Below are 19,076 nucleotides of genomic sequence, written 5' to 3' on the forward strand. Positions count from 1 at the left end.
ACACCTAAATCTATCTCTCATATCCAGACCTTCCCCCCCCCGCACGTGGGTGTCCTGCTGCCTCTCTGCCATCCCCTTCTGGGTATACCAACGTTTCCTTAAACTCAACATGGCCAAAGTTGAACTTATTGTCTTTCCTCTCTCAAGAGTCACCTCCCCCTCCTCTTCATTACTGTTGGCAATACCAACATCTCCTCTCTTCACCCCCCATATCCAGTTCCTCACCCAATCCTGCCGATTCCATCTCCGCAACATAGCTCGTATCAGACCCTTCCACTTCAATGATGCAGACAATCCTTTCATCCATTCTCTGATCATTTCCCACCTTGATTACTGCAAATCCTCTTTACTGGACTCCCCGTACCCTTCTCGCTCCTCTTCAGTCTTACTCAACGCTGCAGTGAGACTATTCTTCCTCTCTCACCGGTCTACCTCTGCCACGCATCTCTTAGGCCTTACACTGGCTCCCTTTCTGCTACAGAATCCTCTTCAATCCCCTCACCCTCCCCTACAAAGCCCTCTCTAACTCCGCTGCTCCTTAGGTCTCCATTCATACTCATCCTCACCCTCTACGATCAGCCAACAACCGCCACCTCCCCTCTGGTAACCACGTCTCGCTCCCGCATTCAAGATTTCTCTTATGCTGCCCCCTTCTCTAGAACGACGGAGATCGTTCCATCAGACCATCCCCTAGCCTGCAAAACTTCAAATGATCCCTTTAAACTAACCTGTTCAGTAGAGCCTACCATTCCACTGTCTAATCTCTCCCTGCCCACCTAATCCCACCACTTCACGTACCTTCTTCACCAACTTGAAGTATTCCTCACCCTTATTCATCCTGTCCTCCTCATACCACCCACTCATGTGTATTCCTCCCATCAGATTTCTAGTACAATTACCATCTTTGTTCTGTATGTTTCAGTCCCTTGACGTGCTCGATCCTCAAATCTTCTGTAGAACCAGCAATTTCTTTATTTTCACAGGTGTTTCATTACTATGGTTCCTCCCTGGAGTACGTGCAGATGGTGGCGTTATCAGAGCTTCCGTCGTATTTCATATCAAACTCTGTCTTTGAGCTGTATCCTTTTGGTTTAATTATATTTTTGTGAATGGAGTAATCTTACTGTTTAACTGTGACATTTTCACCAGGAATATATATTTTTACTTCTCCAGCTATGGTCGTTTTATAATTTTCAGATATTTTTTTTTTTTATTTCTGGGCGTTGCATAGGGATAAACAGACAGAAATTACTTTTCCACCTCTTAGCAAATTTTACGCGGTAAACCTGCATAATAAAACCTAAATTGATTCTGCAGCTCGTAATGATTATAGAAATACCAAATGTGTTGTTTGTTTTTTTTTACATGTGTGGAATGAAAATATATAATTTATCTTTTTGCTGTTTGTAGTTTATTTTGGTTGTTTTTTTCTCTTTTTTTTTTAATGTAAACTGGGAAGGTTACTCTGGGTCTTGAAGTACACAAAAATAGTAGATTTAATAGTAGATATTTTCTCCGTGATGATGGTAGGGGGCAGGTGTGAACAATTAGTCAGAATACACATTAATTTAAAATATAAAGCTGGTTTAAACACCATCTTCCCTTCAGTGACGCAAAGTGCTGGCAGACAATTAGTAGGCTGACCCCACATTTAGGAGAATGCCGCCTCTGTGAGGTCCCTGAATTCCCTGGAATTGATATGCTGCCTTCTCCTAACAGTTGGGCCAGGCTACAAAAAAATGGCTGCCTCCACAATATTCAGGTGCACTTTAAACATGAAATAGATTGACATCTAATAACAATACCTAGGTCGTGATTCTGCTGGACAGTATGAGGTTGTTTCTTTAATTGCCTTTTAGATGTTTGACGAGAAACTCTCTGCAAGGAAAGTCTAAGCTGATGCTGGAACAGCTGTGCTCTCTGAATAACAAGGTACGTTTCCAGGAATGAATGAAGGCTGAATACTGATAGAGCCAAACATGAAACCGCTCAGCACTCTTACACTTCTACTATGTCCTCTGCACCCTCTGATAATTACATTGTGATGACTGGGCCTAGAACGATGAGCGTAATTCCTGTGTACTCCGTTTGGAGAGCTGTGAAGTAACCAATGATCATGGCGCTTAATTTATGCCCTCTAGGTAGGGGCTATATTCCTGCTATCCTGCAATGTCTGCAGTCTTCCCCTGCCACCTGCGCTCCAGCGTAGTACAAAGAAATGGAGAGAATACATGTCCCGGAAACCAAAAGAGATCAAAGGTGAGAATATATTGGTTTTTACAGATTTTATAAGTTATATGTGATTGCAGATAATAGCACAAGCCCGTTATATCCCCTAAGGCAACGCCTTTGTTCCCCACTATGCAAATGTTTTAACGTTTTTTTGTGCATATGAGAACTTTTTAATTTTATCCTCAAAGGAAACGGTGAGAGAGCTTTAAGAAGAAATGATTGACATGCAGCATCTAATTAGTGATGCTGGGACCTGTTACTAGTTCACAAGGTGAAGTGTTACTACTAAGATGTAACGAGACCGGGTGGGGAGATAATCATTGTAAACCCCTCCGGCACTTCTCTTTATAGTGGCTGCTCAGCACTGTAATTATTCTGTAGGGAAGAGTAAGATCACAGGACCAGCTGTAAAATGTATCAGTTGTCTGGTAAATAATCGATATTTGTTTTATTTAGCTCCGGGGATTGAGCTGAAAGGCGAGTATTGCAGTTACTACTTCCTGATTCAAGGCAAAGAAAGAGGAGTCTGCAAGGCAACCATGCTCCATTCCGCCAGTCAGATCAACGGGGCAGCGTCCCTTATTTTATTACATCGACGGCTGCGTGATAAGCCTGAAACCGAGGGAACAAGTCAGTACATGTCCTCTTTATTATCATAATGTTACTTCACTGCTTCCTAGCCTGTTCTCTGTTATTCCATGGATCTGTCAGTCTCTATAATCTGGGGACCTGGAAGAGGGAGGGGGGGTGTTTCCCTAAAATCTGCTGTTGTGTAATGTATGTTTGTTCTCTTCTTTTTTTCTTTTTTTTTTTTTCTTTATCTTCTTTCTTCTTCTTTCTTCTTTCCTTGGGAAAACTTCTGTCTATTCCTTGGTGAACAGAGCAACAATGTGCTTAATCTTTGTGTTTCTTAGATGTGAGTGCAGCCACTGGTCTCCCTCATTTCCACGGTGATCAGATTATGAAGAGGGAGAAATCCTTAGCCCGCTCCCAGGCCTTGGTGATGAACGAGTATCTCAGTAAGTGCTGGTCCACAGGTCAAGAAGAGTTTGTACTGAGGTTTCAATACAGTCAATAAATTTAATTTATATAATCAAAACTGTTTTTTCTTCTTTTTTTTTTATTAAGAAAGGCAAGATGCTGCTCAGCAGCTCACCCCCATCAACGTTGGCTCTTTAAAGACGTTGTTAAAACTTACCCGGGAGGGTGTGTATGGGGTGTTTAAGAGCAGATTAACCAGCGCTGTTATGCACCAGAACCACGAACCAAACCCGGCTGGAGCTGCTTTTCCTGGTAAATGGCTGCTCTTTACCCTGACATGTTACTAAGATTAATTGGTTGTCATGAAATCTATGTTTTTTTTCTTTTATTGGTTTGTATTATTTTTAGTTGCACAGAGAATTTGTGATGCAAATTAAACGTAGATGTTAATCCCCACTCTGGGTTTTATGTCTTTGATATCCTCTGTCCATCTCTCTGAACCCTACAGAGTACATTGGATTTATGTGAGTGGAACATCTGCAAGCTTTGCTGGTGCAGGAAGTCTGTGAGCTTGTTCCTGAATAGACCTAAATTTGATCCATCAATTCGCTCACATTAATGTTGATTTGTAAAATGTTAGTGTTGGCATCTCTAAAATTGCCTTTTGTCCCAGGCTTCTCCCTAGCGTGGCTCCAGGACTAGAGGGGACTGTAGCGGGCATTTAGTGGAACTGACAAAAAGCATAGAGGCTCTGGACAAAATATTTTCATCTCTTGCGTCTTAGGAAAAATCCCCGGAATTTTTAACCATAAAATAATTTTTATTCAAACATAAATGTATTGATTTTATATTTATGGAAACAAAGTAAACGGTTACAAAGGCATGGTAATACCCCCATATGAAATTTTTGGATGAAAAACCTGGAGAAATAAAACCTTACAGCAATTATCCCCATCGTTGCCCGTCACCCTGCAGCGCTGCACATAGACAATATAGTAAAACAGTACAAGGCAATAACGGGACAATACAATAAAGGCAGAAATAGTGCACAACAAAACAGTAGAATACAGCAAACAAATGACCAAACCAGCAGGAAATTTAATACTCGGCGGGGGGGACGGGGGGGACTAGAGATGAGGAAGCCAACAAGCAAGTCTGAGCCTGAATGCTGAGTTACCATGTATAGCAAATATTTGCCTATTTGGTGACTTAGCTATAAGGAATATATTGGTGATTTATTATGACTGTTTCAGTGGACTGTATCTACCATTGTGGGAAAGAAAAATGATTGTTTAGTGTTTTTCTAGTTGCAGTTTGTGAATCTTTGATAGCAGAATTCTATCCCTTAGATTGTACGCTCCTTTGAGCAGGGTCTTCTCTCCTCCTGTCTTCACCACTTTTAACTCTGCTCGCCAGCTACCTAGTCTTACTCCTCGAGGACCCTCTTCCCCCATCCCCTCTCGCTTCCTCCTCTTCCCCTGGGGGTCTCCCTCTCATCCGTGCCCTCCCTCCTTGGTGCCGTTGTTGGCTGAACTTCCCCCGCCCCTCTAGCTGTGCCTTGAGCTCACTGAGTTACTGTGATTATTGTTTACTGTTCTGTGCCGTCTCTCCTCGTATTGTTATTTCGCTTGTCCCTGTACGGCGCCGTGGACACCTAGTGGCGCCTTGTAAATAAAAATTTATAATAAAAAAATAATAATAATCTTCTCACCATGCAGCTTTCTTAATGTTGTCACCATTTACTTTTAGAAGTATCCACATCAAATTCATCAGACTGGCCCGAACGAAATGTTCTCCAGAATTTGGAAAACTTTGAAAAAATAAAGCAGAGAATTAGGTAAGGGTTCACATCTTATGACTTTAGGTAGCGATAGATTTGTATTTTGTGAACTGGATAGATAATGTTCCACATAACAGCCTGGTACATAAGATGAGAGTACTATGTCCATGGGAAAAAGAATGTATAGGGGTCAAAAACTGGGTGAAGGATAAGAAGGCACAGGATAGTTATAAATGGAATATACTATAATAGACTAGTCTAAAGTTAGAAGTGGTGAACCACAAAGATCTATCGTATTGCACCCTGTCCCCTTTCAGTCTTTATTAATGACCCTGTAGGTGGCCTTCACAGTAAGGTCTCCATGTAGGTTGATGACACAACTTAATGTTGATAAATGTAGGGTTATGTACTTAGGCCTTGGTAATATCTGAGTAAAATGGGATGTATAAGAAGGATACGGATGCGCTACGGAATATTTTGGCGCTATATAAATAAATGATGATGATAGTATTACCATTATATGTCACTACTGACAACTATATTTTGAATGTAAGGTATAATGTTGGGCATCTCAAACTTGCCAGTGTTGGGGGGGGTTGTTTTGCTATTTTGTGGATCAATGCAGTTAGGATGACTGAAGGTTACATGTGGTGGACTTATTTTTTTTTCATCCTTTCTGTCTGTTATCAGTTAACATTTATGCATGATGTTGAAACTGACATCCCTCCCTGTGTAATGTCCCTTTCATATCATAGTAACGTTGCATGTAAATGATTAGAAAATTGTTAGCTGCTGATTTCATGCTGTATTGTTGTAATTTATCCAAATCTTCGGTGCAGCCTTTCAGTAACACGTCAGGCTATTCCAGGTGATATTGACCTCTCGGTACTTTGCAGGGCATCCATACTCTCCAGTTCTGCAGATCAGCTGTTGGGCCGGAAAGAAACGCGGAAAGAAGGCATGACACTGGACGCTAAGGAGTTACTGAAATACTTCACTCCACAAGGGGTAGCAATTGGGGAGCTCCAACCTTTGCAAGTTCAGAGAGGGTAAAGGTCATCTTTATTATATATATATATATTTGTGTCTGTTAGTAAAAATTGTAACTGGGGGAGCTGTAGAGGAGCTCAACGTCAGAGCCTTATCTACAGCCAGGGGGAGCTGTAGAGGAGCTCAACGTCAGAGCCTTATCTACAGCCAGGGGGAGCTGTAGAGGAGCTCCGTACCAGAGCCTTACCTACAGCCAGGGGGAGCTGTAGAGGAGCTCCGCACCAGAGCCTTACCTACAGCCAGGAGGAGCTGTAGAGGAGCTCCGCACCAGAGCCTTACCTACAGCCAGGGGGAGCTTTAGAGGAGCTGCACATCAGAGCCTTACCTACAGCCAGGGGGAGCTGTAGAGGAGCTGCACATCAGAGCCTTACCTACAGCCAGGGGGAGCTGTAGAGGAGCTCCACGTCAGAGGCTTACCTACAGCCAGGGGGAGCTGTAGAGGAGCTCCACGTCAGAGGCTTACCTACAGCCAGGGGGAGCTGTAGAGGAGCTCCACGTCAGAGGCTTACCTACAGCCAGGGGGAGCTGTAGAGGAGCCCCACGTCACAGCCTTACCTACAGCCAGGGGGAGCTGTAGAGGAGCTCCACGTCAGAGCCTTACCTACAGCCAGGGGGAGCTGTAGAGGAGCCCCACGTCACAGCCTTACCTACAGCCAGGGGGAGCTGTAGAGGAGCTCCACGTCAGAGGCTTACCTACAGCCAGGGGGAGCTGTAGAGGAGCCCCACGTCACAGCCTTACCTACAGCCAGGGGGAGCTGTAGAGGAGCTCCACGTCAGAGCCTTACCTACAGCCAGGGGGAGCTGTAGAGGAGCCCCACGTCACAGCCTTACCTACAGCCAGGGGGAGCTGTAGAGGAGCCCCACGTCAGAGCCTTACCTACAGCCAAGGGGAGCTGTAGAGGAGTGGAATACAACACAAAAAGCAGAAACATTTGCTAAATTGTAGCTTATTTCACATACACGTCCTTGGGCCTGATATAATTATTGGCAGCTCTTTAGAAATGGTTAGACAGAAGTAGATTTCACTAGTCTTTAGTCACAGTGGAGTCATCCCCAGCAAAGTACCCCTTTAAAGTTGGGGTCATAATATTTCACTTCACATAATGTATTATTCCTTTCAGATTACCAGTAAGGGAGTAAGCAGGTAGCAGATGGCACAACACAAGCAGACAAGGTCCATGGTCAGAAGGTGTCATTGTTGTTCTGTGCATTTAACCACAGGGCTGTTCCTTGTCCTTTACAGGCTCTTTATAAATGCTGCCTATTTAATTTTGAGGTGTGCATGTATAGATTAACACATAATATTGTTAAACAGGGTAAGAGCTACTAAAAGGTTGTTGGCTGCAGTACGTTTAAATTTTCTTGATTTTAGCAACTGGTCCCTTTAAACTATGGATCCTTCTGCACCCGACACCCATGGCTCTTGTCTCTGAGAATATGAGTATTCTCCTGCAGTCCAAAATAACTTAAAATCAGGAGCAGGGGATTGTGGCTTTTGATTGGTCCTCCCTCTTACACCCTATTTGGGAGTGCTGCTTAAAGTATAGCAAATGTACATTAACTAATCGTTTCTGTTCTGCATCTGATGGTCTCGATCACTGACTGGTAAGCTTATTGCCCTTTCCACGTTTCCTGCCATGAACGCTCTCTAGGATTATAATTGTAGTGGTTAACTGTTGTTTTGGGGGGGTTGTGCCTTTCTGTAGAAAGTTCACTTTGATCCCTACTTAATTAGCAGCGGCCCAGACTGAGGAAGATCTTCGACTAAAATAATGAGCTCTCCCAGTTATTTTTCCTGTACGTTTGTGTTTTCTAAAACTAAATTTCCAGTGTTCCTTATAAGTAGCTCTGTCCTGAATGGACTAAGATCTGAGAAGGCCAAAGAGAAAGAATTGTGATTGCAGCTGATTTATAAAGCTTGTTTTACAAAGTACTCCAGTCGTTTTGTACAACTGACGTGAACTGTTGAAGCATAGATATTTTACAGTTAACAGACAGTCGTGGCCAAAAATATTGGCACCATTGCAGTTTTTTCTAATAAAGCTCAATTTTTTTCTCAGAAAATTGATGAAATTAAACAAATACTTTGATATCCACATATGTGTTTCTTTGGCTTGCGCTGGATTAAAACACAAAAAGCAGAAACATTTAAGTTATAGTTTATTTCATACAGATGTCTATAAATGCACCTGATAAAATTATTGGCACTTTTTAGAAATAATTTGATTTCGAACAGGTGATTATTCACTTTGGAACTGAACTCACCTGTGGTGAGTATCAGGAGCCTGCAAAATAAAAATCACTCCTTTAAAACAGCTTGAATAGACAAAAGGACTCCTTATCCTGCAGTGAGCGTGGAGAAAAGAAGGTTCAATTGTTGCAACTAGCTCCATCCATCGTCAACTCCATGACAAGGAGGTTATCTGGTGATAGGTCAGGATGACCTCTCTGCTGAGAGAGAGACATAAGAAAGACGGACTGGATTTGGCCAAAATGCTCCTGAATGAGCCCAATCCCTTCTGGGATAATGTCAGGTGCAACCAAATTTGAGTTGTTTGGTGCATCCCTGTGTTTACAAACCGTAGAATAAGAACATCTTCCCTGCAGTAAAACAGAGGTTCAGTGATGTTTTGGGCTTGCTGTGTTGCATCTGGCACTAGGTGTCTTGAATGCGTGTATGGCATAATGTAATGGAGATTACCAGGTCATTTTGTAACACAACGTTGAACCCAATATCAGAATGCTCAGTCCTTGTCGATTGTCATGGGTCGTCCTGCAGGACAGTGACCCCAAACACACTTCAGAAGGCGCCCAGGAGTGGTTCATGATCAGATGCTGGACTGTCCTGAAGTGGTCAGCAATGAGTCCATAGGTAAATCCCATAGATCACCTCTGGAGAGATCTGATAACAGCAGTTAGGAGAAGGCATCCTTTAAATCTGAGAGAGGTATATTAAGAGAGCATTATGAAGACCAAATTTTTTAATTTATAATATTCTTGTTTTACTTTATGTTTGGAGAAAATTGTGAATTGTTTAAAAAAGGTGCGAGGGTTCCAATGGTTTTGACCAGGACTGTACATAGTGACGAGGCCTGCACTTGCTCAGTACAAACACTAGATGTCACTGTTGAGCCTTCTTTTGTCTAGATCACTACTTGACCCTTCAAAAGTAGAAATGACTGTGCCTGAAACTTTATTTACTGTTTGGTAAATGGTACCTCCGGCTTTGGTTATGGTATTGCACAAGAAAAACAAAGTGTAGAATGAAAAGTACTATCTCATTCATTCTTGTTGTTTCCCTCTTTCCCCATTATTACCTTTAGTGTCTTTAAACCATCGAATAAAGAGTAATTTTAGCAAACGTGCTACATTGGCAGAGGCCATGTTTTAAAGCGGCTATTTCTGTGCAGTGGACGCAGCCATTATTTGGTCTGAACCAATATCCAGCTTATCCGTTAACTGGGATCTAATGACCTCCCTGAGGGACTAAGTTCCATGGAGATGTCACTAGGAAAACATAGGTTGTGTTCTAAGGCATATTGGTTCAGCAAAAAAAAAAATGTCTGTGGTTGTCTTGTCCACTTACAAATACCATCTTTTACAGTGCATCAAAGATTTTGTTTCTGTGTTTTTATTTGCCTGATCGATTTTCATTCTGACTGTAGTCCCTTGGCCTAAATCATAGGTCCATGGATTCCCTCACACTTGGTTACACTTGTTCACGTGAGAGACTCCGAGCCGTATAATGTGTCCTTAAAACGCTGACCTTTGTATGAACTTCCAGGCCCGGAGGTGGCACCGTGTTGTATAGTATAGGAGTATATAAGCCTTGCTCCTGTAATGTAATAACCACCCCCGACTCACTGACCACGAGCTGTGTGCACTGTACAGAAGTAAAATAATTAAACTTATCATTCTAAAGTGACAGCCGACGATGCACTGAATTCTTTTCACTGTTGAATTGGTGCAGATTGCCCCTGATCATATACTCTTACCAAATGATCCCCCTGTTCAGCAGCACGTTGGTAAACATGATGACATATATAATTTTTAATGAATGTACACTTTTATAGAAGCACTACCGTTTTTATGTTAAAATTCTATTTTATTCACTATTATACTGATAAGAGTTAAATTGAACAAAGTAACACAAATTAGCAAGAAATACTGGGACTGTGACTGATATTTAAGTGCATGTATTATACAAGCCCTATGGATAAAAGAATCAATACCAAGAATTAAGGCCTAATTATCTATTATTCCTAAGCTCCCAACATACACTGCAGTACTTTTTAACGTCATATAGCTTGTATTTTAGTCCTGACAGTTATTTATATGTGCGGTCACCCCTGTGCTTTTCATGTTAAAGGGATTATCCCAAGTCCGTTGTTACAGGAAGCGCACCACAGACTATAACTTGGGAAAGGAGTACAGTTATTTTGCTGCTTTTCACACTCCCCTTGTGTGAATATATTGCCTGTTTCTGGGACATCGATTGCTTTCATCCGTCTGTTGGGAGTTCAGCTTTGACAGCACAGCCGCCAAGGGTCAAAGTTGTAGAAGTAACAAGTCATGCAGGGCTGAACATTTACTGCCGTACTGTATGTGTGATGAGCTTGTCGCTTTTCATTAGTCTCCCTATTTTATACAAGTCTGTAGGGATTTAAGGTCCCCAAAGTTCGTGTGGCTTCTAGATTTTTGTACGAGGTCTGGAATCGGTGATGTAAGGGGGATGCTACAGAAATACCACTAAAATACTCTTCTCCTGGCTCCATTCTCTTCATGTGTTACATGTTCCTTTCTTTATCCCCCAGAGACAACGCGTTCCTGTTAACTCCACAACTTACCCCACGGAAACTGAGAGGTCTTCCTTTCCGAAAAGCATCTGAATGTCATTATCATGGACTCGAGTAAGTAGCTGCACAGTTTTGTATTTTCACATTGTATAATTGTCTGAATGGCATATGGATTTAATAAAGGGACTGAAAGGGTTATTATGCAAAAAATCATAAATGCAGATGCACAGTGTTTTTTGTTGTTATTCTTCTGCAAATGTGTCTGACAAGCGCATCACGACGCCCCTCCTCCCATGCAAACGCTTTGTGTTAACTCTTGCACATGTGCATGCTAAAAACCCGCACAATACTTTCTGCTTGTTATGGCTTATTTAATTACATATTGAAATTTGTCCCCTAAAATACAGCGACTTTTGTGTCTTGGTGACGTCTTATATAACTTCTGCCTCGTTTTCCATGATTCTGGACACCGCATGAGGAGAAAAAATACACAAAATACCCATGGCATTATTTTAAAAAAGAAACCATGTATTCCTATTTTCTGCATGAAATGTCTCCGATGGTGCAAAATGATTCTCATTGCAAGTGGTCTCTTGATTCCTGGCACCTCTCAAATCAATAAAAAGTTTGTTTTTTGCAAAGTCTCCACTGCTGCCTGCTAATCTGCACCCTCAAATCTGTGCCTACTACCCACTGATCCCTATTTAAATATCCTATCCGCACACACACACACACACACCTCGTTTTTGCAGACTTGTTCATTACTAATTGAATATAGCAAATTGCACAAGGCTCTGGAATTGCATCCACGTGTAGTAGAAGAATGACTTCTGTGTGGACCGTGATGTATCTGTTTCTCAAGTTGGTGGGTTTGGCTGGTGGGACCTTGAGGTCTGGTGAGGGTTAGGTGGTATAATATGTCTATATATTCCAGCAAGCACCACCAAACTGCTGTGTTTTGCACAACACAGCAGTTGCCGCTATCTTGATGTTTTTATGCGCTTCCTATAAATGAACAGCGTAAAAATAGCCTCGTGATTTCACATAACTACATTTGCACTGTGTGGTAGCATGTTTGCAGCTACATAAATGACAGTTATGTATGTAGCGAATCAGAAATTGAATTGATGTGGGGAAACCCTTAAATTAGAAATGCTCAGGCTCGGTTTCCAGAGAACCGAATATACCCGGACTTAGCAGATCCGAGTACCGAGCCGGCTCAGTACCTTCGCGTTTTTTCGGATTTGAAAACGAGGCAAAGTGACGTTGTAGAATCTCGCAAGTTTTGGATTCCCTTTCAAGATCCAAAATAACGGAGGGTGGGAGGGAGGACGGACCCCCATTTTTCTTTTCTGCCATTGCTGTGTGCCAATGTGTCCTAGATGTGCTAGTAACTGCCGTGTGTTTGTGTCATTGCTCTGTCGCTTACCATCCAGCCAGATCGCTGCAGTATTTGTCCGAAAGTGTATGAAAATAATAATGTAACCTGTGAGATGGTCAAAATTAACTGCAAATGAATTGAAATTAGTGTTATTGAGGTTAATAATAATGTAGGAACAAAAAAAGTGCAAAATTATGTGATAACATATTTTAGGATTTTTTTCTCAAAAATCCAAAACCAAAACACACGAGGGCGGTTTTACCAAAACACAAAGCTAATCCACATCCAAAACCACTTCACGGGGGTCAGTGAGCATCTCCACCTTTAATGTCTGAGAATCATGTAAATTCTTATGTGTTTTCTTACCTGTATTTTTTATTTGGACTTGGGTGTTAAAAATACTCCAGTAAGTCTGGTCATTTTGTGGGCATTTTTTCTATGTATGCTGAGCTCTTCCTGACCTTCAGCATTTGCCCTGGAGCCTGTTGAAGACTCTCATCTCTGTGAAACAAGAAACTTAACACACTTGCAGCCTGGTTAACCTAGTCTGATTGCTGGTGAGGAAGAGCCGGGAATATTGTAACCAGTATGTAAAAATATTTTCTTCTATTCAGGTATTGCCTTGATAACAGAAAAGCTTTGGATCGTGATGTAGCTTTCTCCGAGCTGCAGTCCCGCCTTATTCGCTATGAAACGCAGACGACCTGTACCAGGGAGTGTTGTCCTCTCCCCTTCGCCCTGAGTCCTCTCCCATCTCCTGCTTTCCTCTCTGAGCCAGGCAGCGTGCCCGATGGAGAATCTCTGCAAGGGGCTGATCCGCTGAGGTTAAAACGCCGTTCCAGAGACCTGGATGGGTTGATTGCCAGTAAAAGGTAGAAATTCTTAACACTGTACGCTGCTTTGTTATATAGCCCCAGTTCGGGACTGTCTGGGAAGCACGATGAATACCTCCCAAGGGATCTGTCTCGCACCACTAAATATTGTACACACACAAAGCAGCCAGGCTGCTCAACATCCATACACTGCTGCATTGAGATAATAGTGTGTGTGCTTAGCTTAATTCAGGCTCTTTGTATGAGCAGTAAACGTTATGGTGCATAAGACGATAGTGGTCACCTTTCTTCACCTCCTGCTCGTTCGCAGGTCCCCAGTTTTGAGTGGGCAGGGATAGAGTAGCAGAATGTTCATATTCAGGACAGAGTATTTAAGGATTTGAGTGTGCGAATCGTATGGGAGGCTGTGACCTGCCTACTTGCGGGATGATTATATTTGTGAGGGAGTTGATGCTATTGGCAGAGGCAAGGGCAAGCCACGGACTGAGCGTTGGATAGCTTTGTTGGGTGATCCCGCAGCTTCCATTGGGTAGTGATGAGACTGACTGCGGGATGTAAAACTTCTTTAAAGATTGGAATAGATAGAACTTTGACACAGTAATGTAGAGTTCGTTGCAGTTGCTGCAGGTCAAAAAGTCATTTGGAGTTTTTAAGGCACTTGGGGGCAAGCACTAAAATCAATAGAAATGTTTTGGATCTTCCTGTAACTCTGAAGCTACGTCTAGCGATTCAGTTTATTTATTAACATATTAGGAAGAAAAGCATTAAATAGCAAATGAGTCGGATTCTAAAAATATAATTGATGTGTATATTCATGTCCTTATATTTCATATAGAGATCGGCGACTGTCAGCCAATTACAATTTAAATGGCCTTTTAAATGGTGTATATATTGGAAAATCAGATTTGGTTATTAGGATGTTTGTTAGAGCTATGGTTTATGTGCATAAAGGTGTATATTAAATGTCTTTTTTTATGTTTGACTCCAGGTTTGCCAAATCTGAAAGCTCGGATTCTCTGGCGTCATTTGCTAGTGAAAGTAGTAGTGGTCCTCATCCGCCGTGTAGAGTGACCCGGACCCAGTCTGACAGAACCGCACCAGTGCCGTCTTCTACCAGGTCAACTTCCAGTGCTCGGGTGGCATCTCTGAGCGGCAAACTCGCCCCATCCAAACAAAGTGCGAATCCTGAACAGGAGTCAAGATCTCAAAAACACAACCGGGTAATATGCTCCTGCTGTGATCGTAACTTTAGTGCCTTTAGTTTAGTTCTATATTTTCTAGTAAAAATAATGGCTTGGGATTGGTCGATGAAGGGGAAAGTGCTTTTGGGCTGCATACTTTATTAATTTTCAACTATTAATTTAGGGCACATTCAGCCAGAATCTCTGTAGAAGTGAGAGCTGTGAATGTGACGCTGCTTCTGATGTTTATTTATTTTAACGGGTCAGAAAGACATAAATGGGTTGGTTGCTGCTGTTGCTCATTAGCCTGTCTTTAATTATAACATTTTGATATTTAGCCTAGAATCTCAAAGCTGACATTGGCTGTAAAACTTGTACTATTTTAGGTTTCTTTAATGTTCCGCATCAAAGAGCTGGCAGGCGCGCTGCTTCCCGCGATGGGCACATAGCTAGGAATATCGCTTTAATGATCAATAGACGTGCTATTTTTAAGGTACATTGAGGTGTATCTCTGTTCAGATGCAGTGAGACTTTAGATCCTTTTTCAAGTAGACATTCAAGGAATAAGAAGTATGCTACAGTAAGTGTAGTGTCATTCTGTTATTTAAGTGTACACTGTACGGACAAAAGTATTTGGGCACACCTGTTAATTATTGAATTGAGGTGTTTCAATCGGACCCGTTGCTAGAGGTGTATAAAATCAAAACTTAGCCATGCATCTCCATTTGCAAACATTTCTAACACAAAATGGGTCGTTCTGAAGAGCTCAGTGACTCAAGCCTGGTACTGTGATAGATGCCACCTTTGCAATAAGACGGTTCGTGAAATTTCATCCCTGCTGGATATTCCACGGTCAACTGTAAGTGATATTATTAGAAGGTGGAAGTTTTTAGGAACAAAAGCAACTCGGCCACGAAGCGGAAGACAACGTAAACTCGCAGAGCGGGGTCAACAACTGCTAAAGTGCATGGTGTGTAAAAGTTGCCAACGCTCTGCTGATTTCATAGCTGAAGAGTTCCAAACTTCCACTGGCGTTCATGTAAGCACAAAAACTGTGCGGCGGGAGCTTAGACAAAGACCAATGCCAAGCATCGGATGGAGTGGTGTAAAGTACACTGACACTGGACTGTGGAGCAGTGGAAACGTGTTCTGTGGAGTGATGAATCACGCTTCTCTGTTTGGCAGTCAGATGGGCGAGTCTGGGTTTGGCGGATGCTGGGAGAACGTTACCTGCCTGACTGCATTATGGCAACTGTGAGGTTTGGTGGAGGAGGAATAATGGTATGGGGCTGTTTTTCAGGGTTTGGGCTAGGACCCCTATGTCCAGTGAAGGACAATCTTAATGCTTCAGCATACCAAGTCATTTTGGACAATTCTGTGCTTCCAACTTTGTGACAACAGTTTGGGGAAGACTCTTTCCTATTCCAACATGACTGGGCCCCAGTGCACACAGCAAGGACTACAAAGACATGGTTTGATGAGTTCAGTGTGGAAGAACTTGATTGGCCCACACAGAGCCCTGACCTCAACCCCATAGAACACCTTTGGGATGAACTGGAGTGGAGATTGCGAGCCAGGTATTCTCATCCAACATCAGTGCCCGACCTCATAAATGCTCTACAGAATGAATGGGCACAAATTCCCACAGAAACACTCCAACATGTTGTTGAAAGCATTATACGAAGAGTGGAAGCTGTTATCGCTGCAAGAGGGGGACCAGCTCCATATTAAAGTTTTATATGTATTTGAACACAATGGGGGGGTATTCAATTGACCGCAAGTTTTTTCTTTTTCTTTTCCCAACGCGTTAAAAACCCGCGTGTGAATTTTTTTTTATTTCAACTGCTATAGCGACCGTTTTAGTTAACGCAGTGTGAAAACTCGTGCAATTCAATTGAAAAAGAGGCAACGCTGCCCCCGTGCGTTAATCGTTGTGTTTGCGAGTTTTAAAATCATATTAGTAGGTTAATTGGCTGCTATCAAATTGACCCTAGTCTCTCTCTCTCTGTCTCTGTGTATATTAGGGAATTTAGACTGTAAGCTCCACTGGGGCAGGGACTGATGTGAGTGAGTTCTCTGTACAGCACTGTGGAATTAGTAGCGCTATATAAATAGATGATGAGTGAAGGGGAGTTTTAACGCGGTCATGTATAACACAAAAAAAGGATTGGCATACATTTTCATATATTAGATTGCATTACACAACCATTCTAGTTGATAATATTTACATTACAGTACTTTATTTAGCATATTTTTTTATTTAACCATTTTTTACTATACAATCACCTATACCATGTCAAAACACATTAGTACATGCATATTTGTACCAAAAACATATATAAATATAGATATTTATTTATTTTTGTAATTTATTTATTTATTTTTGCATTATTAAATGTTTCCAAATAGTTTTCTTAGGTTTTTTTATTTTTATCACACCCCAAAGAGGTGCGCGCTAAAACATCATATTGGCCTGTTTAATGCGTCGCGTTAAAAAACAATAGAATAGCTTTTAACATGGCTGCCTCTCGCACACCCTACACTTTCCATAGACCTTCTGCTGGAGCGCGAGAGGACCGTTTCATGACAAAATTACTTAACGCATTCTTAAACAAAATCTCGCGGTCAGTTGAATACCCCCCAATGTCATTACAGTCCCTGTTGATGTAATTGTCAAGCGTCCGAATACTTTTGTCCATGTAGTGTATATTTGTATACATGGGTGTGCAGGTAAAATACATTGTTGAGCCTTACCCAGGCTTTCTATTACAGCTTTCTTAAAAAGTAAAATTTTAGAATTTTACTTTCCCCTTTTGTAACAAATCGTTATAGCAAATGCATTGACCTGAATCGATGAAGCATTGTGTCCTTATTTTTGTTGTGTGATAGGATTCCACAAATTTTCAACCCATCATCATTGTTATGCAGCTCTGTACAGAGAATATCTGTCACTCACATCAGTCTCTGCCCCATTAGAGCTTAGTCTAAATTCCCTAACACCCAGACACACGGCCCTGGACAGGAATCGAACTCCTGACCTACCGTGAGGCAGAAGTGCAAACCACTGAGCCAATGCTGTTGCCAAGGGAACTTGTGAGCCAGTCACACAGGCTTTTGGCCTCTAAGCTGGCCCAGAATGATGCAAGATACGGACGCACCACCCTCCTTCACAATGTCATATTGTTTGAATGGACAGACCAGGCGGCATGCTGGACATGTTTAGTAGAGGGACTCCAAAATGACCGTGTAACTGCCTAGTATATGGGGCGGTATATGCTAAATGACATCTAGTATCCCTCTGTGCAAGCTATAAGCAAAGTCAAGGGTTTATGTCTGCCAGTTTTGCTATTTTCAGACTTGGCCCCACACCCAATGATGTCATCTCTATGCCACACCCACAATCTGTTGTATTGTAAGAGAATGATCACACCTCAATAAGACTGATAGAGGAGTGTAGGTGGCAGATACAGGTATTCTGACGTGGAGAAGGCAAACAATGGAACCATACTTAGCATTTTGAACAGACTATCTGGTTTTTCTGTTGGTGTTGGTAAAAGTTTGATGCATTTTTTGTTGTATGTCTCCCTCAGGAAATAGTAACAGGGTCCCCTATGTCCTGACCTTAGCTGCGGCTCAGGTGGACCCAGGCAGCCTAGGTTGAGGAGAAGCCAATCAGTGCTGCTACCCCTGTAGTATCACTAGTGATCCCAGTTACTGGAGGGATGTGGGTAGGGAGTGCTGATCAGCAGACCACATACTTTCCTCATGACTGGCCCTTGAAATGGTTTTGTTCACTCACAAGTACTGTTAGTGTGTGTGTGTGTGTTGAACACATTGAATGCAGCAAGAAGCGTTCTGCAAACCACAATGCACCCAAATGCATGTAAAAACCGCCAGCGGGAGTGCTAACATTGGAAACAATGGGTTCCTATGTCAGACACATCTACTTGCATTGTACTAGTGTTAGAGATGCAAGTGAACGCATGTATTTTAACGCCTTTGGGTATTTTGTCTTAAGATCAAATTGCCTCTTAAAAGCCTATCAAAATGTGTGAGTAATGCCAATGTACAATGAGTCACAAAAGTCTAATCTTGTGCTACTGTATGGAACTACTAGCTGGCCTCTAGATTTGTAATTTAGATGTCGCTGGTTTAGAAAGTTTAACCATTCAAGAAAGACATCTGATTTTATCATTTGTGTGTGGATATTTCATGGCATTTAATATTCCATCTACGCTGACGGAGGTATCCAGTTCTGTGAAGCTGTAATGTATTTGGAAAGCTGAAGTACTAAAAATAGCAACAATTTCTGCTGCAAAATCAATTCCTTTTAATAAATTCCCAGAGCCTTTGAGGAAGGAAGAGACTGAATAAAATGAGGAAGGTTGTGCTGTAACTGCACAGTGTGTTGTCTTGTTATGAAGAGAGGTTTTCATGCATATAGATTATTTTATTTTTTTTTTGTGTTTTGTCTTGTTTTCCTTATGCAGCCTTTGTAGATCTACAGCTGCTGGGGAACTACATGTTGCCTAAAATGGCTTAAATCTGTTGAAGTTGTCAGCATTCTGATTTTCATAGGTTGCGTAAAGGCTGCCGTATAATAAAGTTTTTTTAAGGAGATTTGAATGCTGATGCTTGTCGACCTTTTGGTAGAAATTTCACGTTACCTTCTGTGCTGTGTATATGGCAATGCACTGTACGCTTCCTCTGTAATGCGCAGACCTCTTGGCACAATCCGTAATTTTGATTGGTGTCACGTATGTGCAAGGAACTGTGCTCCCACACGTGAGGGATTAAAATGAATCACTTTTTCGGGTGAATGAAATGACAACATGCAAATTA

At 42.0% G+C, this 19,076-nt stretch overlaps 1 protein-coding gene across 2 annotated transcripts in view; it reads left to right on the forward strand.

Annotated features, from left to right (window-relative positions):
• Positions 1–19,076, forward strand: part of MTBP (MDM2 binding protein) — a 38,061-nt gene that overhangs the window by 10,992 nt on the left and 7,993 nt on the right. Inside the window, exons 9-19 of one of the 2 annotated variants that reach the window (XM_075214014.1) lie at positions 984–1,078; positions 1,860–1,932; positions 2,142–2,259; positions 2,689–2,862; positions 3,147–3,251; positions 3,361–3,525; positions 4,966–5,050; positions 5,890–6,042; positions 10,858–10,953; positions 12,835–13,092; positions 14,042–14,273. In XM_075214014.1, the coding sequence (XP_075070115.1) occupies positions 984–1,078; positions 1,860–1,932; positions 2,142–2,259; positions 2,689–2,862; positions 3,147–3,251; positions 3,361–3,525; positions 4,966–5,050; positions 5,890–6,042; positions 10,858–10,953; positions 12,835–13,092; positions 14,042–14,273 (1,554 nt within the window). Of the gene's footprint in view, positions 1–983; positions 1,079–1,859; positions 1,933–2,141; positions 2,260–2,688; positions 2,863–3,146; positions 3,252–3,360; positions 3,526–4,962; positions 5,051–5,889; positions 6,043–10,857; positions 10,954–12,834; positions 13,093–14,041; positions 14,274–19,076 lie in introns of both variants that reach the window. The other variant, XM_075214013.1, reaches the window with a different exon arrangement.

This window comes from Mixophyes fleayi, chromosome 5 (genome assembly GCF_038048845.1).
Source record: "Mixophyes fleayi isolate aMixFle1 chromosome 5, aMixFle1.hap1, whole genome shotgun sequence".
In the NCBI taxonomy this organism is placed as follows: domain Eukaryota; kingdom Metazoa; phylum Chordata; class Amphibia; order Anura; family Limnodynastidae; genus Mixophyes; species Mixophyes fleayi.